Raw genomic sequence first — 15,691 nt, forward strand, 5'->3', positions numbered from 1 at the left:
AAGCATTTTAAATGAGCAAAATATTTTTAGTTAGTGTTAATTTGTCAATAGATTGCCAAACTACTAATTAAGATGGTTTATAGTCTTTAATATAATCACTTAATTCCTTTCATATGTGTAGTTATGTTTCCACTTTTATTCCCAATTTACATGTATATTTAGATGTGTCTTCCGTTTTATTTTCTGATCAGACTTACCAGGACTTTGATTATTTTATTGGTTGTTTTAAGAACCAGCTCCAACTTTTATGGAAATACAGCTTTCCTATTTCATTAAATTCTACTTAATCCCTACTTTCTACTATCATAATGTTTATTCTTTTCCTAGTTTCTTAACCCAGAAATAAGTTCATTTATTTTTGCTCTTCATTTTCTAATAAATGAATTTACAGCTTCATCTTTTCCTCTTGCTAAAGACAATGAAAAATACTGGGTAAAACTTTTCAAACCAACATCTTAAAAACAATAATGATCTGCAGCGGTGAAGTCCCAAGCGAATTTCTGGATAAAAGTCAAAACCCAAAGAGATAAGTGGAAAGGCTGAGTAACAACCAATGGGACAGAGGGACAAATGAGGGAAGAAGCACAGCATTCAAAGTCCAAAACCAGTCTAAGGTGAAGAGTTCTGGGGAGATCACTCCCATGATGAGATGAGACCAGTTCACCCCTAAAGGGCTCATATTCTCTTAGGGTTAAGTACAGACTTACAGAAAGGTCAGAACAAGATAAGAAAAAAGGAAAAGAGTGAAGGAAAAAACCATCCTAGAGAAGGTGAAACCAGCCGCAGGGAAGATGTGCACCTGAGAGAACAAAAGATTAAGGCATCCCTAATGGCAACGTTCACAGGTTCCCGCAGAAGGCAAACCAAAGCCTATCTACAGGACGGCAAATTTATCCTGGGCCTCAGAGAACTGCACAAATGACTCAGTGACAACCATGAAGCCCATCAGACAACAAATCACAGAAAGAAATAACACGAACAACAACCAGCATAAACATCCCTCACAGACTTCAGCAACTGGAATTATTGGACAGATTTTAAAACAAGGATGATTATCAGTTTAAACAAATATATGACAAACTTGAAAATATCTGCAGGGTATAAAAATCTTTTTTAAAAAATCAAGTAGCAAAAAAGAACATACATTACTTTCAGAAATGGAAAACAAAATTTTAAAATTCAGTAGACTAGAACTTATACACTACTTAACTTACATGCTGAGTACATTATGCAAAATGCCAGACTGGATGACTTCAAGCTGGAATCAAGAATGCAGGGGGAAATACCAACAACCTCAGATATGCAGATGACACCACCTCATGGCAGAAAGCAAAGAGGAACTAAAGAGTCTCTTGATGAAAGTGAAAGAGAAAACCAAAAAAGCTGGCTTAAAACTCAACATTCAAAAAACGAAGATCATGGCATCAGATTCCAGAACTTCACGGCAAATAGATGGGGAAACAATGGAAACAATGACAGACTTTATTTTCCTGGGCTCCAAAATCACTGCAGATGGGGACTGCAGCCATGAAATTAAAAGACACTTGCTTTCTTGAAAGAAAAGCTATGACCAACCTAGACAGCATATTAAAAAGCAGAGACATTACTTTGCCAACAAAGGTCCATCTAGTCAAAGCTATGGTTTTTCCAGTAGTCATATATGGATATGAGAGTTGGACTATAAAGAAAGCTGAGCACTGAAAAATTGATGCTTTTGAACTGTGGTGTTGGAGAAGACTCTTGAGAGTCCCTTAGACTGCAAGGAGATCAAAGCAGTCAATCCTAAAGGAAATCAGTCCTGAATATTCATTGGAAGGACTGATGCTGAAGCTGAACCTCCAATACTTTGGCCACCTGATGCGAAGAGCTGATTCATTTGAAAAGACCCTGATGCTGGGAAAGATTGAAGGCAGGTGGGGAAGGTGACAACAGAGGATGAGATGGTTGGATGGCATCACCGACTCGATGGACATGAGTTTGAGCAAGCTCTGGGAGTTGGTTATGGACAGGGAAACCTGGCGTGCTGCAGCCCATGAGGTCACAAAGAGTCAGATACGACTGAGTGACTGAACTGCACTGAGACTAGACCTAAAAAAATTAATTGATTAGAAGGAATCATCTATAATGCATTAAAGGAAGAAAAAGAAACAAAAAAGAGATTAAAAGACATGGCAGATAGTGAGAAGAACTGGAAAATATTTAATCAGAGTCCCAGAAAGAGAGGAAAGAGAAAAACGGCAACAGCTGACTAGATAACAGCTTAATTTTTTCCCGAACTAATGAAACTCTAGATTTGATGATTTTGAATTGTGGGGCTGGAGAAGACTCTTGACAGTCCCATGGACAGCAAAGAGATCAAACCAGTTAATCCTAAAGGAAATCAACCCTAACTATGCATTGAAAGGACTGATGCTGAAGCTCCAATACCTTGGCCACCTGATGCAAAGAGCCGACTCATTGGAAAAGACCCTGATGCTGGGAAAGACTGAAGGCAGAAGAGGGCAAGAGAGGATAAGATGGTTGGATGGCATCACCAACTCACTAGACATGAGTTTGAGCAAACTCCAGGAGGTAGTGAAGGACAGGAATGCCTGGCCTGCTGTAGTCCATGGGGTCTCAAAGAGTCACACCCAACTTAGCGATTGAACAGCAACAATGAAATTCACCAAATCCACAGATTCAAAAAGCCCTACAAACCTCAAGCAAAATAAATAGAAATACACAAGTGAGTTCTACATTTTAGAACTGATCGATAGTCAATTTTTGTGCCCGATACACTGTATTTTAAAGTTTTGTACAAATGTATTTGTACAAAGTTGTATGTGTGCACAAACACACATACTTGCTAACTGTGTTAATCAAATTTTTCATTCCTTCTGTGTACTTCATGTGCATATGTGTTAATAAGTCCCTTTAGTCGTGTCTGACTCTGTGTGACATAGTTCTAAACTACAGAAGTTAGAAGCCCCTCGATTATGAAAGTGGGTGCAGTTTCTCCTGGTATTTACATCAGCTCAATATACTTCAGAGCTCTACTATGTGAATAAAAGTTTTGTGACTCTAGGGGATCTTTAATCAGTAAGAAAAATATCCTCTTTAACTACTTTCAAAATGTGTCGATCTTGAATCTGATTATGACTAAATAATATCAGTACAATTATACTTTCTTTCCTATGGTTTCCATTTGCCCACTCTTTTCCCCTCCTAGTTTAATGATCTATTTCTTACGTGTTCCTAGCTCTACAAGGTTTATCAGGAAATAGAGCAGTCCCCTATATGCTTCCCCCTCAACAGCTGCCTCTCCCTAAAAATAATCTGTTTATTCTTTCACATGATTCTTTTGTCATTTACTATCACATCATTAAATAACATGCTTGTACTGCTACTTCTTGATTTTTTCAGTATTAAATATTATTATATTAGGCAAAATCAAGATTTAGCTTTCTTTCAGCCAGCCTAACAACATATTCCAAGCCCACTTTCTAACCTTCCATTCTAATTTCGTTAGGCCAATAGTCATAATTACATTATTACAAAGTTCAAATATTATTTTTACACCTTTACCTCCAGCTATGGCAGATTAGATGGTTAAGAGACTAGGGATACCAGCATAAACAACTAGAAAACTAGTCAAAATGTATGCAATAACTGTTTTCAGACATTGAACAACAGGGAATGAACAGCAAGCAGATCTATGACCTCTGAGAGAAAAGAAATAAGGCAGATAAAAACCATGAGTGTCCCAGTTTTCTGCTCTTCTGGCACTTACTGGACCCTGGCACTGGTTCTAACAGTCACATTGAGCAGAAGGGACAGTGTTCAAAATTTGAAGAGGCTGAAGCAACTGAAATTTACAGGGCAAAAATACCACAAAGAGTGAACTAATACAACAAGAGTTCCAGAAATCGATATGGAAGAATCCTGTGGTATCCAGTTTTCATAATAGCCCTCCTGATAGAGTGTCAACACTGAATCTGGGAAGGAAATCAAAAAGAATTAAAACCAGTCACATGTACACTCTTTCAGAATACAGATGAGGAGGAAACACTTCCTGAAGCAAGTATTTCTTTGGTACCAAATCTAAAAACAATACAAAAGAAAGCCACAGATAAATACTTCTCATAGCACAGATACAAAACTCTTTATGAAAATATTAGCAAATTGAAAATAAAAAGGATAATACATCATGACACATAAATCAAACAAGATTTACCCTTGGAAGGGAAGGTTGATTTTTTTAAAAAAATCAATCAACCTAAATCACTGTTTCTACAGAACAAAGGAGATAACACACGATCACCTCGACAGAAGCAGAAAAGGCACTGACAAAATGCAACACCCACTCATGATTAAAAACTTTCAGTAACCAAAGAATAAAAGCAAATGTCCTCAACCAGATATAGACCATCTACAAAAAAATGGTGACATACTTAATAATGAAATACCCCATGCCTTCCCACTAAGATGGGAAACAAACAAGGATATGTGCTTGTAACACTTTCATCCAAGAATATAGTGTAGAGCTTTGTTGTTCAGTCGCTAAGTCATGTCCAACTTACCCAAGTGCAATATGGCAAGAAAATAATTTTTAAAAAATAAAGACTGAGAAGAAATAAAACTGTCTTAATTCACAGAAGGTGTAACCATCTATTTAGAAAATCCTAACAAATCTACTTAACAAAAATCAATTATTCTACCTATAAAAATGAACAATTAGAAAATGAAATCTTAAAAGGCATATCATGTGCCACAGCTCAAAAAACATAAAATAGTCATAGGCAAATATAACAAAACATGCTGCACTACTCTGTACACTGCAACTACAGAACAGTGTTTCTGAAATGTAGAAAAATAAACCTTATTCATGAACTACATGCTGCTGCTGCTGCTGCTAAATCGCTTTAGTCGTGTCTGACTCTGTGCAACCCCACCAGGCTCCCCTGTCCCTGGGATTCTCCAGGCAAGAACACTGGAGTGGGTTGCCATTTCCTTCTCCAATGCATGAAAGTGAAAAGTGAAAGTGAAGTCACTCAGTCATGTCCGACTCTTCACGATCCCATGGACTGCAGCCTACCAGGCTCCTCCGTCCATGGGATTTTTCTCCACATGAACTACATAAATCAACATTTTTAAGATGTCATTTTTCCTCAAATAGACCTGTTTATTCAATGCAATCTCAATCAAAATTCCTGTAGGCTTTTTGTACAAAATGACAAATGAATTTAAAAACTTACGTGGAAAGGCTAATGTTTAGCTATCCACGTATCAGTCTAAAATGACCGATTCCTGATCTTTTATGTGCAACCTACCTCTTCCTCTTTGGAAACTTGTAGAACCTCTTTCTCTTTGTTATTTTGATATTTAAAAATAAAAGTTTGTTGGACTTCCTTGGGGGTACAGTGGGTAAGAGTCTGCCTGCCAATGCAGGGGACACAGGTTCAATCCCTGGTCCAGGAAGATTCCACATGGCACAGAGCAAGTAAGCAAGGGTGCCACAACTACTGAGTCCACGTGCCTAGAGCCTGTGATCTACAGCAAGAGAAGCCACCGAATGAGAAGCTCATACACTGAAACAAAGAGAAGCAAGCCCTGCTCACCACAACTAGAGAAAGCCTGCACACAGCAACAAAGACCCAGTGCAGCCATAAACAAACATTTTTAAAAAGGTCCTTGATTTTGTTTAGTACCTAAACAACTATTATTTAAAAAGTTTGTGCCTGGCACTTGATAGGCATTTTTGATTCTTGGGGTTTTTCTCTTTTTTTTTTTTTTGAGGTAACACTAGTTTATAACCTTCTGTAAGTTTCACGTGTACAACGTTTCATTTCTACTTCTGTGTACCCTACAGCATGCTCACAACCAAAAATTTAGTTTCTATCTGTCACCAGTTGATGCCGTTTATCTATTTCACCCTCCCTCTTTGCCCTTTCCCCTCTGATGACCATTACTCTGTTCTCTGTATCTATTTCACCCTCCCTCTTTGCCCTTTCCCCTCTGATGACCATTACTCTGTTCTCTGTATCTCTGTGTTTTTATTTTGTTTGTTCATTTATTTTGCTTTGTTTATGTATTCCACATATGAGTGAAATCATACAGTATTTGTCTTTCTCTAATTTATTTTGCTTAGCATTGACCCTTCAAGGTCCACCCATGCTGTTGCAAATGGCAAGATTCTACCTTTTTGATGAGTAATATTCCAAGGGTGAGTGCGTCAGTGAGTGTTTGTGTGTACACATCGCATCTTCTTTATTCATTCATCCATCGTTATATTGCTTTCATATCTTTTTTACTATAAATAATACAAGGAACATATGTATCTTTTTAAATTAATATTTTTGTATTCTTTTGTTTCTTTTTAATATGAAAATATAACCTTTGGTCCTGGGACTATTCTTCAGTCATATTATTGAAGATAATTTTCCTCTCTATCATTGTAGTCTCTTCCTAGAACACTAACTTATTTGACATGTGACCTTCTGGACTGATCCTCAAATCAAAGTTCTCTCTTCTGTCAAATAGTCTTTGCTTTTTCGCACTACTTGTTAAGAGATCATTTCAACTTCATCCTCCAACTCTTTCCTTATTTCTGTTATCATATTTAATTTTCAATAACTTTATTGTTCACTGAATTTTTTTACACCATCTTATTCTTGTTTCATGGATGCAGTAGATTCCATTATTTCTGAGGTTAAAATAACACATTTGTTGAAGTTTTACTTCCTTGGCCAGTCTCTAGTTTTCATGAGAACCAGCACTGTATGGTGCTACATCAATGTACCACCCATGTTCCCACAGCTGCTGTTTCCACCAGGTATTTTTCTCAGATACGCTGCACTAAAAGAACATGCAAAGGCAGTCTAAAGAATGACCTGCGCCTATGTTTAGGGAGGCGCTAAGGTCCTCTTGACCCCACCAAGCTCAGCAACTAGGACCAAAGAGAAATGTTCAACTTCATGTTTTTAAAACCTTCCTCTCTCTGCTTTTCAAAGCTATGTAAACAAAAGAGGCCCTTTCTGCAAAAAGACAGGTATCATCTTGTGGGCCAAAATCAGGTGCTGGCTTTTATTAGCCTCCACCTGCATCTCCAAGTTTAGTTAAATCATCTCAATTGGCCATCTCACAGAATGCCTTCTATAGACTTTTGCCCACAGGGTTGGGCTACATGTAAATTATAGCTTCATGGTCCTCTCCAGAAACACCTGTGGTTTCCTTCTGTGTTAACATAACCACTGAAGCTGGTCTCCAAAGATGTAAAGATCTTCTGGTCCCTGACTGAGATGGGTAGCTTCATAATTTTGGGTGTCCAGCACTCTCCGGCAAAGCTAAGTCAGATTCGAAGACTTTGCCTGACCTGTACTATCTGCATTCCACGACTCATGCCATGGGATAGGTATGAGCAAGGTCTGATAGTTAAGAGACTAAGGAGAGGTTCTAAGAGTTGTGGATATTAAATCAACAGGAAGAAAAAAAATATACTCCTGGTCTACTTATGACAAATGACTCATCTCATATTTCTTTATTATGGATTTTTTTTCTCTTTTTCTATAAATGTTGGAAAGCATAATCTTTCATCTTTTCCACTGACCCTCTCTTGTGATTTCACTCAGTGTCATTAATTTACAAAAACATTCTATATATTGATAACTTCCAAAGTTATAACTCCATATCCAAACCAACTTGAATAAATTCACCTGTCTATTCACTATCTCCATTTAGATCTCTAATAGGAATCTCAAACCTAACATGTTTAAAACCAAGTTCCTGATATTCTCAAAAAACCTATTCCTATTACAGTCTTCCCTGTCTCAGTTAACAGCCATTCTCTACTTCTAGTTGTTCAGTTCAAAATCTTGCTGTCATCCTCAACTCTTCTACCTGTATTGTTATAAAACATATTTATATATATAGTTTTGTAACTACGTTAATTAACACTTAAATAGATCTCACCTTTTTTCATTCATATAACATATGTTAACTGCCCACTAGATTTTAAATAAAAGACTGGACAATGCATTGTCTTCTGAGTTTTTGGTTGTTAATTTTTTTTTCTTTTTTAAATAATGCAGGTATCTAAAACACATTTCTACTTTATCAAAATTTAGTAATAATGAACCCAAGAGCTCTTTTAATGGGTAAAGAGAAAAGAAAGCTTAAATCATACACAGACATTAAAGAGAAGGCAAAAAATAGATATTTGCATAAACCCCTAAAGTAACAAATAAAGACCTTCAAAACAGAGATGCAGCAATCCTACTCATTCTAACAGGTCATTCACTACACTATAACTGCTGTATCTGCTTAGTAAAACAACTAGACCCAGAAAATTACTTTAAAAATCATACATTTTTTTTTATTTAGAGGGGATTCAAAGGACTTGCATTTGACCACCGAACCTACTACCCATCAGTTGATGCCTTAGACAAATTACTAAGAAGGCCTAGTTTCCTTAACTGTACAATAGGGAGAGCACTCGTCAGCCTAGAATTGTCAACAAATGAGTAAGAGTTACCTTCTGAACCAGGATTTCTCTTGTCATTTTAATTCACACTCTTTCAGTAAACATCAAAACTTCTCTATTTTGTACTAGAAAACTAAAGTAAATTTCTCCCCAGATGTAAAACTGACTCCGTTTTTCCAATCTGACATTATCCTATCTAAATCTACTGCCTCTCACTACTCCTAATCCTTGGTAAAGAATCTGCCTGCAATGCAGGAGATCCGGGTTCAATTCCTGGGTCAGGAAAATCCCCTGAAGAAGGAAATGGCAAGCCACTCCAGTATTCTTGCCTGGAGAATCCCATGGACAGAGGAGCCTGGCAGGCTACAGTCCATGTGGTCGCAAGAGTCAGACATGACTTAGCGACTAAACCACCACCACCACTGACTGTCAGTCTCCTCAGATAAGAAAACTAAAGGCCAACCAGAGAGGTTCTATGACTTTAGCAAGGTAATATACTTAGTTAACCATAATGTTGAGACTCTGATTCCTAGGGCAGTGTTCATTACACTTCATGATATCTTAAGAATATAATGTCACACTTCATCTCACCTGAGTTGTGTAGATTCTATTAAAATCTACTTGCTCATAGGCATGGGGGAAAAAACTAAACACAAAGTTATTTTGGAGCATTTACCTTTCTACATGCAGGACAAAGCCCATTTTCATCAGTGCGAATTCGATGCCAACAAAAGCGGCAAATCTGGTAGCCACAGGTGCAAGGGAAAAAGTTGATATCATCTATCTCCAAGGGCTCCATGCAAAGAGGACATTCCACAGGGTCTTCCTTTGCGTCAGGACTGCGAGACATCTTCACTTTTATTAAACAGCAGCAAAAGTTTATAATAATTTAAGGGAGAAGGAAGTTCAGCACTGAGAACTAAACCGTAGAACTTCAAAGACCTGCATGAGAAAAAACAAAATACACTGCTTACTACTGAAAAACAATGGCATTTTCAACAATCAAGAATCATATTATCAACAATGAAAAATATTAGTCAGATCAATTTTTGCTATCTCAGAAGATGGAATTCTGAGCATTTTCCATGTCAAGATAAAAGACCTGAGAGGTTGTTACATTTTTTGATTCAACAGAAGGAGGAAAAGAAGTTCCTCTTTTAGCTAAAACATTTAATACAAAACCAGTACTAATCATAGCACATTTTAGAGTAATAAATACTATACAGAAGCACATTCATCTTAAAACATATTCTAAATTTAAACTGTCTTATATTTGACCTAAAAGCTAGTAGTAATAATACTGCCACGTAACTAAGAGTATTATAGTAGTCTAAAATGTGTCCTAATTTACAAATAAATTTAATAAAGAAGAGAGGCTTCAGATGTCCAGTATGTGTTAATATCAAACCATAACCACAGAAAATATAAGAGCTGAAAAAATGTGCCACAGAAGCTAGCTGTTTACAATTAAACAGGTATTAACATGCCAATAAAAATTTCATTTCTGGGAAAATAAGCACATATTAAACAAATGAAAATATTCCTTTTTCTTGTAGAAAGGCTACTAAAAGCCTAGAGAAAGGAGAAAGAGAACAAACAGACCTCCATGTTTCAAAGTCTTTTAAAAAATTAAATAATTTATCTTTTTAGATTATGGAGAATTGAAAATTTTAGGCAAAAGTCACTGTTAAATTAAAATGTTATGTCAAATAACAGAGATTTTTATTTATATAATTTGACAAATTAACTCTAAAGTTTACATGAAAGAGTAAATGCATGAGAAATGCTTTGAAACTTTTCAAAGGGGGAACTTGGGAATTTGTGCTATCGGATATTGAACTGTACCACAAAGCTATAGTAACAAATAATTTGATACCGATACAAAAACAGACAAAAGATCAAAAAACCTAAATAAGGAATTTAGAAACAGATAATGAATTAGATTTCAATATTTGATAAAAGAGACAACATCAATACGGTAAGGATGGACCCAATTTATAAAGGGTAACAGGATCCTGCTCTATTTTGAGAAAGAAACAGTATATAGCCATCTCACACTGCAATCAAAATAAATCCCAGATGATCTAAAGAGTTACACAGTGAAATAAACTATTAAAGTGTTAGAAGAAAATAGAATTTTTTAAAAACTTGGAATACAGAAAGTCTTCCTAAGATAAAAACATAAATTCATAAAAGATAATATAATCAACTAAACAAATTAAAGGCAAGCAATAGAATAAAGGATATATTCACTGTATATAAGCGTTACTGTCCTGAATATACAAAGGAATCTTACAAGCAATGTTTAAAAGGCAAATAAGTCAGAAGAAAAGATGAGAACAGAATATGATCAGTAGTTCACAAAAGAAGTACAAATGATTACAATATACAAAAAGATGATCAACCTCTTTAGTTAGTAAACAGTGAGATAGCATTTTCCCTGCACCAGCCTGTCAAAGTTAGTCTCCCCACAAAGCAGAGATCATCACTGAAATAAGTTCCTCTTTACAAAGAGTAAATTCGAACACAAAGAGTACCTTGCCTTAAGTGTTAGTCGCTCAGTTGTGTCCGACTCTTTGCGATCTCATGGACTGTAGCCCGTCACGCTCCTCTGTCTATGGGACTCTCCAGGCAAGAATACTGGAGTAGGCTGCCATTCAGGGTATGTCATTCAGGGAATTCTTGCCTGGAGAATCCCATGGACAGAGGAGCCTGATGGGCTACAGTCCATGAGGTTGCAAAGATTCGGACACAAGCGAGACAAAGTGAAGAAGAACAAAACAGCCTCTTGATGAAAATCAAAGAGGAGAGTGAAAAGTTGGCTTGAAATTCAACATTCAGAAAACTAAGATCATAGCATCTGGTCCCATCACTTAATGGCAAATAGATGGGGAAATAGTGGAAACAGTGACAGACTTTATTTTGGGGGCCTCCAAAATCACTGCAGATGGGGACTGCAGCCATGAAATTAAAAGACATTTGCTCCTTGGAAGAAAAGGTATGAAAAAAGTAGAGACATTACTTGGTCAACAAAGGTCCATCTAGTCAAAGCTATGGTTTTTCCAGTAGTCATGTATGGATATGAGAGTTGGACTATAAAGAATGCTGAGAGTAGAAGAATTAATGCTTTTGAACTGTGGTGTTGGAGAAGACTCTTGTGAGTCCCTTGGACTGCAAGGAGATCCAATCAGTCAATCCTAAAGGAAATCAGTCCTCAATATTCATTGGAAGGACTGATGCTGAACCTGAAGCTCCAATACTTTGGCCACCTGATGCAAAGAACCGAGTCACTGGAAAAGACCCTGATGCTGGGAAAGATTGAAGGCAGGAGGAGAAGGGGATGATAGAGGATGAGATGGTTAGATGGATCACGACTCAACAGACATGAGTTTGAATAAACTCCAGGAGTTGGTGATGGACAGGGAGGCCTGGCGTGCTGCAGTCCATGGGGTCGCAAAGAGTCAGACATGACTGAGTGACTGAACTGAACTCTCCAGGGGATCATCCTGAACCAGGGATAGAATCTGCAGGGTCTCCTGCATTGCAGGCATATTCTTTACCATCTGAGCCCCCAGAGAAGCCCCACCTTGCCTTAAATTGCACAGCTATTAAGTGGTGGTGCCTGAATTCATTCCAGGAAGTCTTTAGCCCCAGAATCTGTGCATTTAACCATTCCTTTAAACCACCTACGAATTTATTCTACATAAATACTCACATATGCACCAAGTACTTTGTTGTAGGTTTTGCAGCATTGCCCGTATGACTAGAACTATAAACAATGTTAACTGTCCATCAGTTGGCAAATTATTATGAAAATAATGATACAGCTATTAAGTTGATGTGTGCTGAACCAAAAGATGTTTATTATACAGATTTTTTTAAATTTGTAAAAGCAACTAACATAAATATACAGTAACTTCAATACAAATATATAAAACCTGTATGTGTATATTTTGTTTCTCAAAGAAAATAAAGCATATTAAAGGTTTCACACCAAAATGTAACCCATATCACAAAAGATAAAATGGAGGTACTAATTTCATTTTGAAAATTTGTATTATCTGTATTGCTATGACAAACCTTTCTGCAATTCAAATGACAAAAAAATTAAATTAAAAAAGAAATTATTTTCATCTCCTTTAGGAAAATTAAACCTGACTTGTGTTAATAATTAGAAAAATGAAATATCTAATGAATCTATAATTATTTCAAAATATAAGTTTTTTAATGACATATATATTTATAAACAATTCAGGAATCCCAGTTTACAGACCCAGTTTTGCCACTATCAGTTTTCTCATGTATAAAATTAGGGGTTTAATCTTATGGTTACCAGGGGGATAAGAGGGGAGGGATAGATTGGGACACTGGGACTGACATACACACCACTATATATAAAATAAATCATAATGACCTACTGTACAGCGCGTGTTTCCCAGATGGCGCTAGTGGTAAAGAACCCACTTGCCAACGCAGGAGACATAAGGGATGCCAGTTCGATCCCTGGGTAGGGAAGATCCCCTGGAGGAGAGTAGGGCAACCCACTCCAAAATTCTTGCCTGAAGAATCCCATGGACAGAGGAGCCTGGCAGGCTAAAGTCCACAGGGTCGCAAAGAGTCGTATACAACTGAAGTGACTTAGCACGCACACATGCACTGTATAGCACAGGGAAATCTACTCAATACTCTGTAATGACCTATATTAAAAGAAGCTATAAAAGGGTGAATATATGTGTATGAATAACTGAATAACTGATTAACTTTACAGCAGAAAGTAACAACACTGTAAATCAACTATCAGATCAGATCAGATCAGTCGCTCAGTTGTGTCTGACTCTTTGCGACCCCATGAATCACAGCACGCCAGGCATCCCTGTCCATCACAAACTCCCAGAGTTCACTCAGACTCATGTCCATCGAGTCAGTGATGCCATCCAGCCATCTCATCCTCTGTCATCCCCTTCTTCTCCTGCCCCCAATCCCTCCCAGCATCAGAGTCTTTTCCAATGAGTCAACTCTTCACATGAGGTAGCCAAAGTACTGGAGTTTCAGCTTTAGCATCATTCCTTCCAAAGAAATCCCAGGGTTGATCTCCTTCAGAATGGACTGCTTGGATCTCCTTGCAGTCCAAGGGACTCTCAAGAGTCTTCTCCAACACCACAGTTCAAAAGCATCAATTCTTTGGCACTCAGCCTTCTTCACAGTCCAACTCTCACATCCATACATGACCACTGGAAAAACCATAGCCTTGACTAGACAAACCTTTGTTGGCAAAGTAATGTCTCTGCTTTTCAATATGCTATCTAGGTTGGTCATAACTTTCCTTCCAAGTAGTAAGCGTCTTTTAATTTCATGGCTGCAGTCATCATCTGCAGTGATTTTGGAGCCCAGAAAAATAAAGTCTGACACTGTTTCCACTGTTTCCCCACCTATTTCCCATGAAGTGATGGGACCAGATGCCATGATCTTAGTTTTCTGAATGTTGAGCTTTAAGCCAACTTTTTCACTCTCCACTTTCACTTTCATTAAGAGGCTTTTGAGTTCCTCTTCACTTTCTGCCATAAGGGTGGTGTCATCTGCATATCTGTGGTTATTGATATTTCTCCTGGCAATCTTGATTCCAGCTGTGCTTCTTCCAGCCCAGCGTTTCTCATGATGTACTCTGCATATAAGTTAAATAAGCAGGGTGACAATATACAGCCTTGACGTACTCCTTTTCCTATTTGGAACCAGTCTGTTGTTCCATGTCCAGTTCTAACTGTTGCTTCCTGACCTGCATATAGGTTTCTCAAGAGGCAGGTCAGGTGGCCAAAGTATTGGAGTTTCAGCTTCAGCATCAATCCTTCCAATGAATATTCAGGACTGATTTCCTTTAGAATGGACTGGTTGGATCTCCTTGCAGTCCAAGAGACTCTCAAGAGTCTTCTCCAACACCACAGTTCAAAAGCATCAATTCTTTCATGCTCAGATCTCTTTATGGTCCAACTCTCACATCCATACACGACTACTGGAAAAACCATAGCTTTGACTACACAGACCTTTGTCAGTAAAGTAATATCTCTGCTTCTTTAATATGCTGTCTAGGTTGATCATACCTTTTCTTCCTAGGAGCAAGTGTCTTTTAATTTCATGGCTGCAGTCACCATCTGCAGTGATTCTGGAGCCCAAGAAAATAAAGTCTCTCACTGTTTCCATTGTCTCCCTCATCTATTTGCCATGAACTGATGGGACTAGGTGCCATGAACTTCGTTTTTTGAATGCTGAGTTTTAAGCCAGCCTTTTCTCTCTCCTCTTTGACTTTTATCACAAGACTCTTCAGTTCCTCTTCGCTTTCTGCCATAAGGATGGTATCATCTGTGTATCTGAAGCAATTGACTTCTCTCTGCAATCTTGATTCCAGCTTGTGCTTCATCCAGTCTGGCATTTCACATGATGTACTCTGCATATAAATTAAGCAAGTTAACAATATACAGCCCTGACCTACTCCTTTCCCAATTTGGAACCAGTCTGTTGTTCCATGTCTGGTTCTAACTGTTGCTTCTTGACCTGCATACAGATTTCTCAGGGGGCAGGTAAGGTGGTCTGGTATTTCCATCTCTTTAAGAATTTTCCGCAGTTTGTTATGATCCACATAGTCAAAGGCTTTAGTGTAGTCAATGAAGTAGATGTTTTTCTGAAATTCTCTTGCTTTTTCTATGATCCAATGGATGCTGGCAATTTGATCTCTGGTTCCTCTGCCGTTTCCAAATCCAGCTTGAATATCTGGAAATTCTCAGTTCACGTACTGTTGAAGCCTGGCTTGGAGAATTTTGAGCATTACTTTGCTAGTGTGTGAGATGAGTGCAATTGTGCAGTAGTTTGAACATTCTTTGGCATTGCCTTTCTTTGGGATTGGAATGAAAACTGACCTTTTCCAGTCCTGTGGCCACTGCTGAGTTTTCCAAATTTGCTGGCATATTGAGTGCAGCACTTTCACAGCATGAACTTTTAGGATTTAAAATAGCTCAGCTATTTTAAATTCCATCACCTCCACTAGCTTTGTTCGTAGTGATGCTTCCTAACACCCACTTGACTTTACATTCCAGGGTGTCTGGCTCTAGGTGAGTGATCACAGCATCATGGTTATCTGGATCATTAACCTCTTTGCTGTATAGTTCTTTATGTTACATGTATTTTACTAAAAAATTAAAATATACACTATATACACGCTATATACACAGCACTTTTGAAAAA

At 37.6% G+C, this 15,691-nt stretch overlaps 1 protein-coding gene across 10 annotated transcripts in view; it reads right to left on the bottom strand.

Moving 5' to 3' along the window:
• CNOT4 (CCR4-NOT transcription complex subunit 4) overlaps positions 1–15,691 on the bottom strand; it is a 153,702-nt gene that overhangs the window by 68,761 nt on the left and 69,250 nt on the right. For all 10 annotated transcript variants that reach the window (XM_061414809.1, XM_061414814.1, XM_061414812.1 and 7 more), the window contains one exon: positions 9,135–9,400. In XM_061414809.1, the coding sequence (XP_061270793.1) occupies positions 9,135–9,308 (174 nt within the window). In that variant the 5' untranslated portion in view covers positions 9,309–9,400. The remainder of the gene's footprint in view (positions 1–9,134; positions 9,401–15,691) is intronic.

The sequence above is a fragment of the Bos javanicus genome, chromosome 4, assembly GCF_032452875.1.
Source record: "Bos javanicus breed banteng chromosome 4, ARS-OSU_banteng_1.0, whole genome shotgun sequence".
NCBI lineage: Eukaryota > Metazoa > Chordata > Mammalia > Artiodactyla > Bovidae > Bos > Bos javanicus.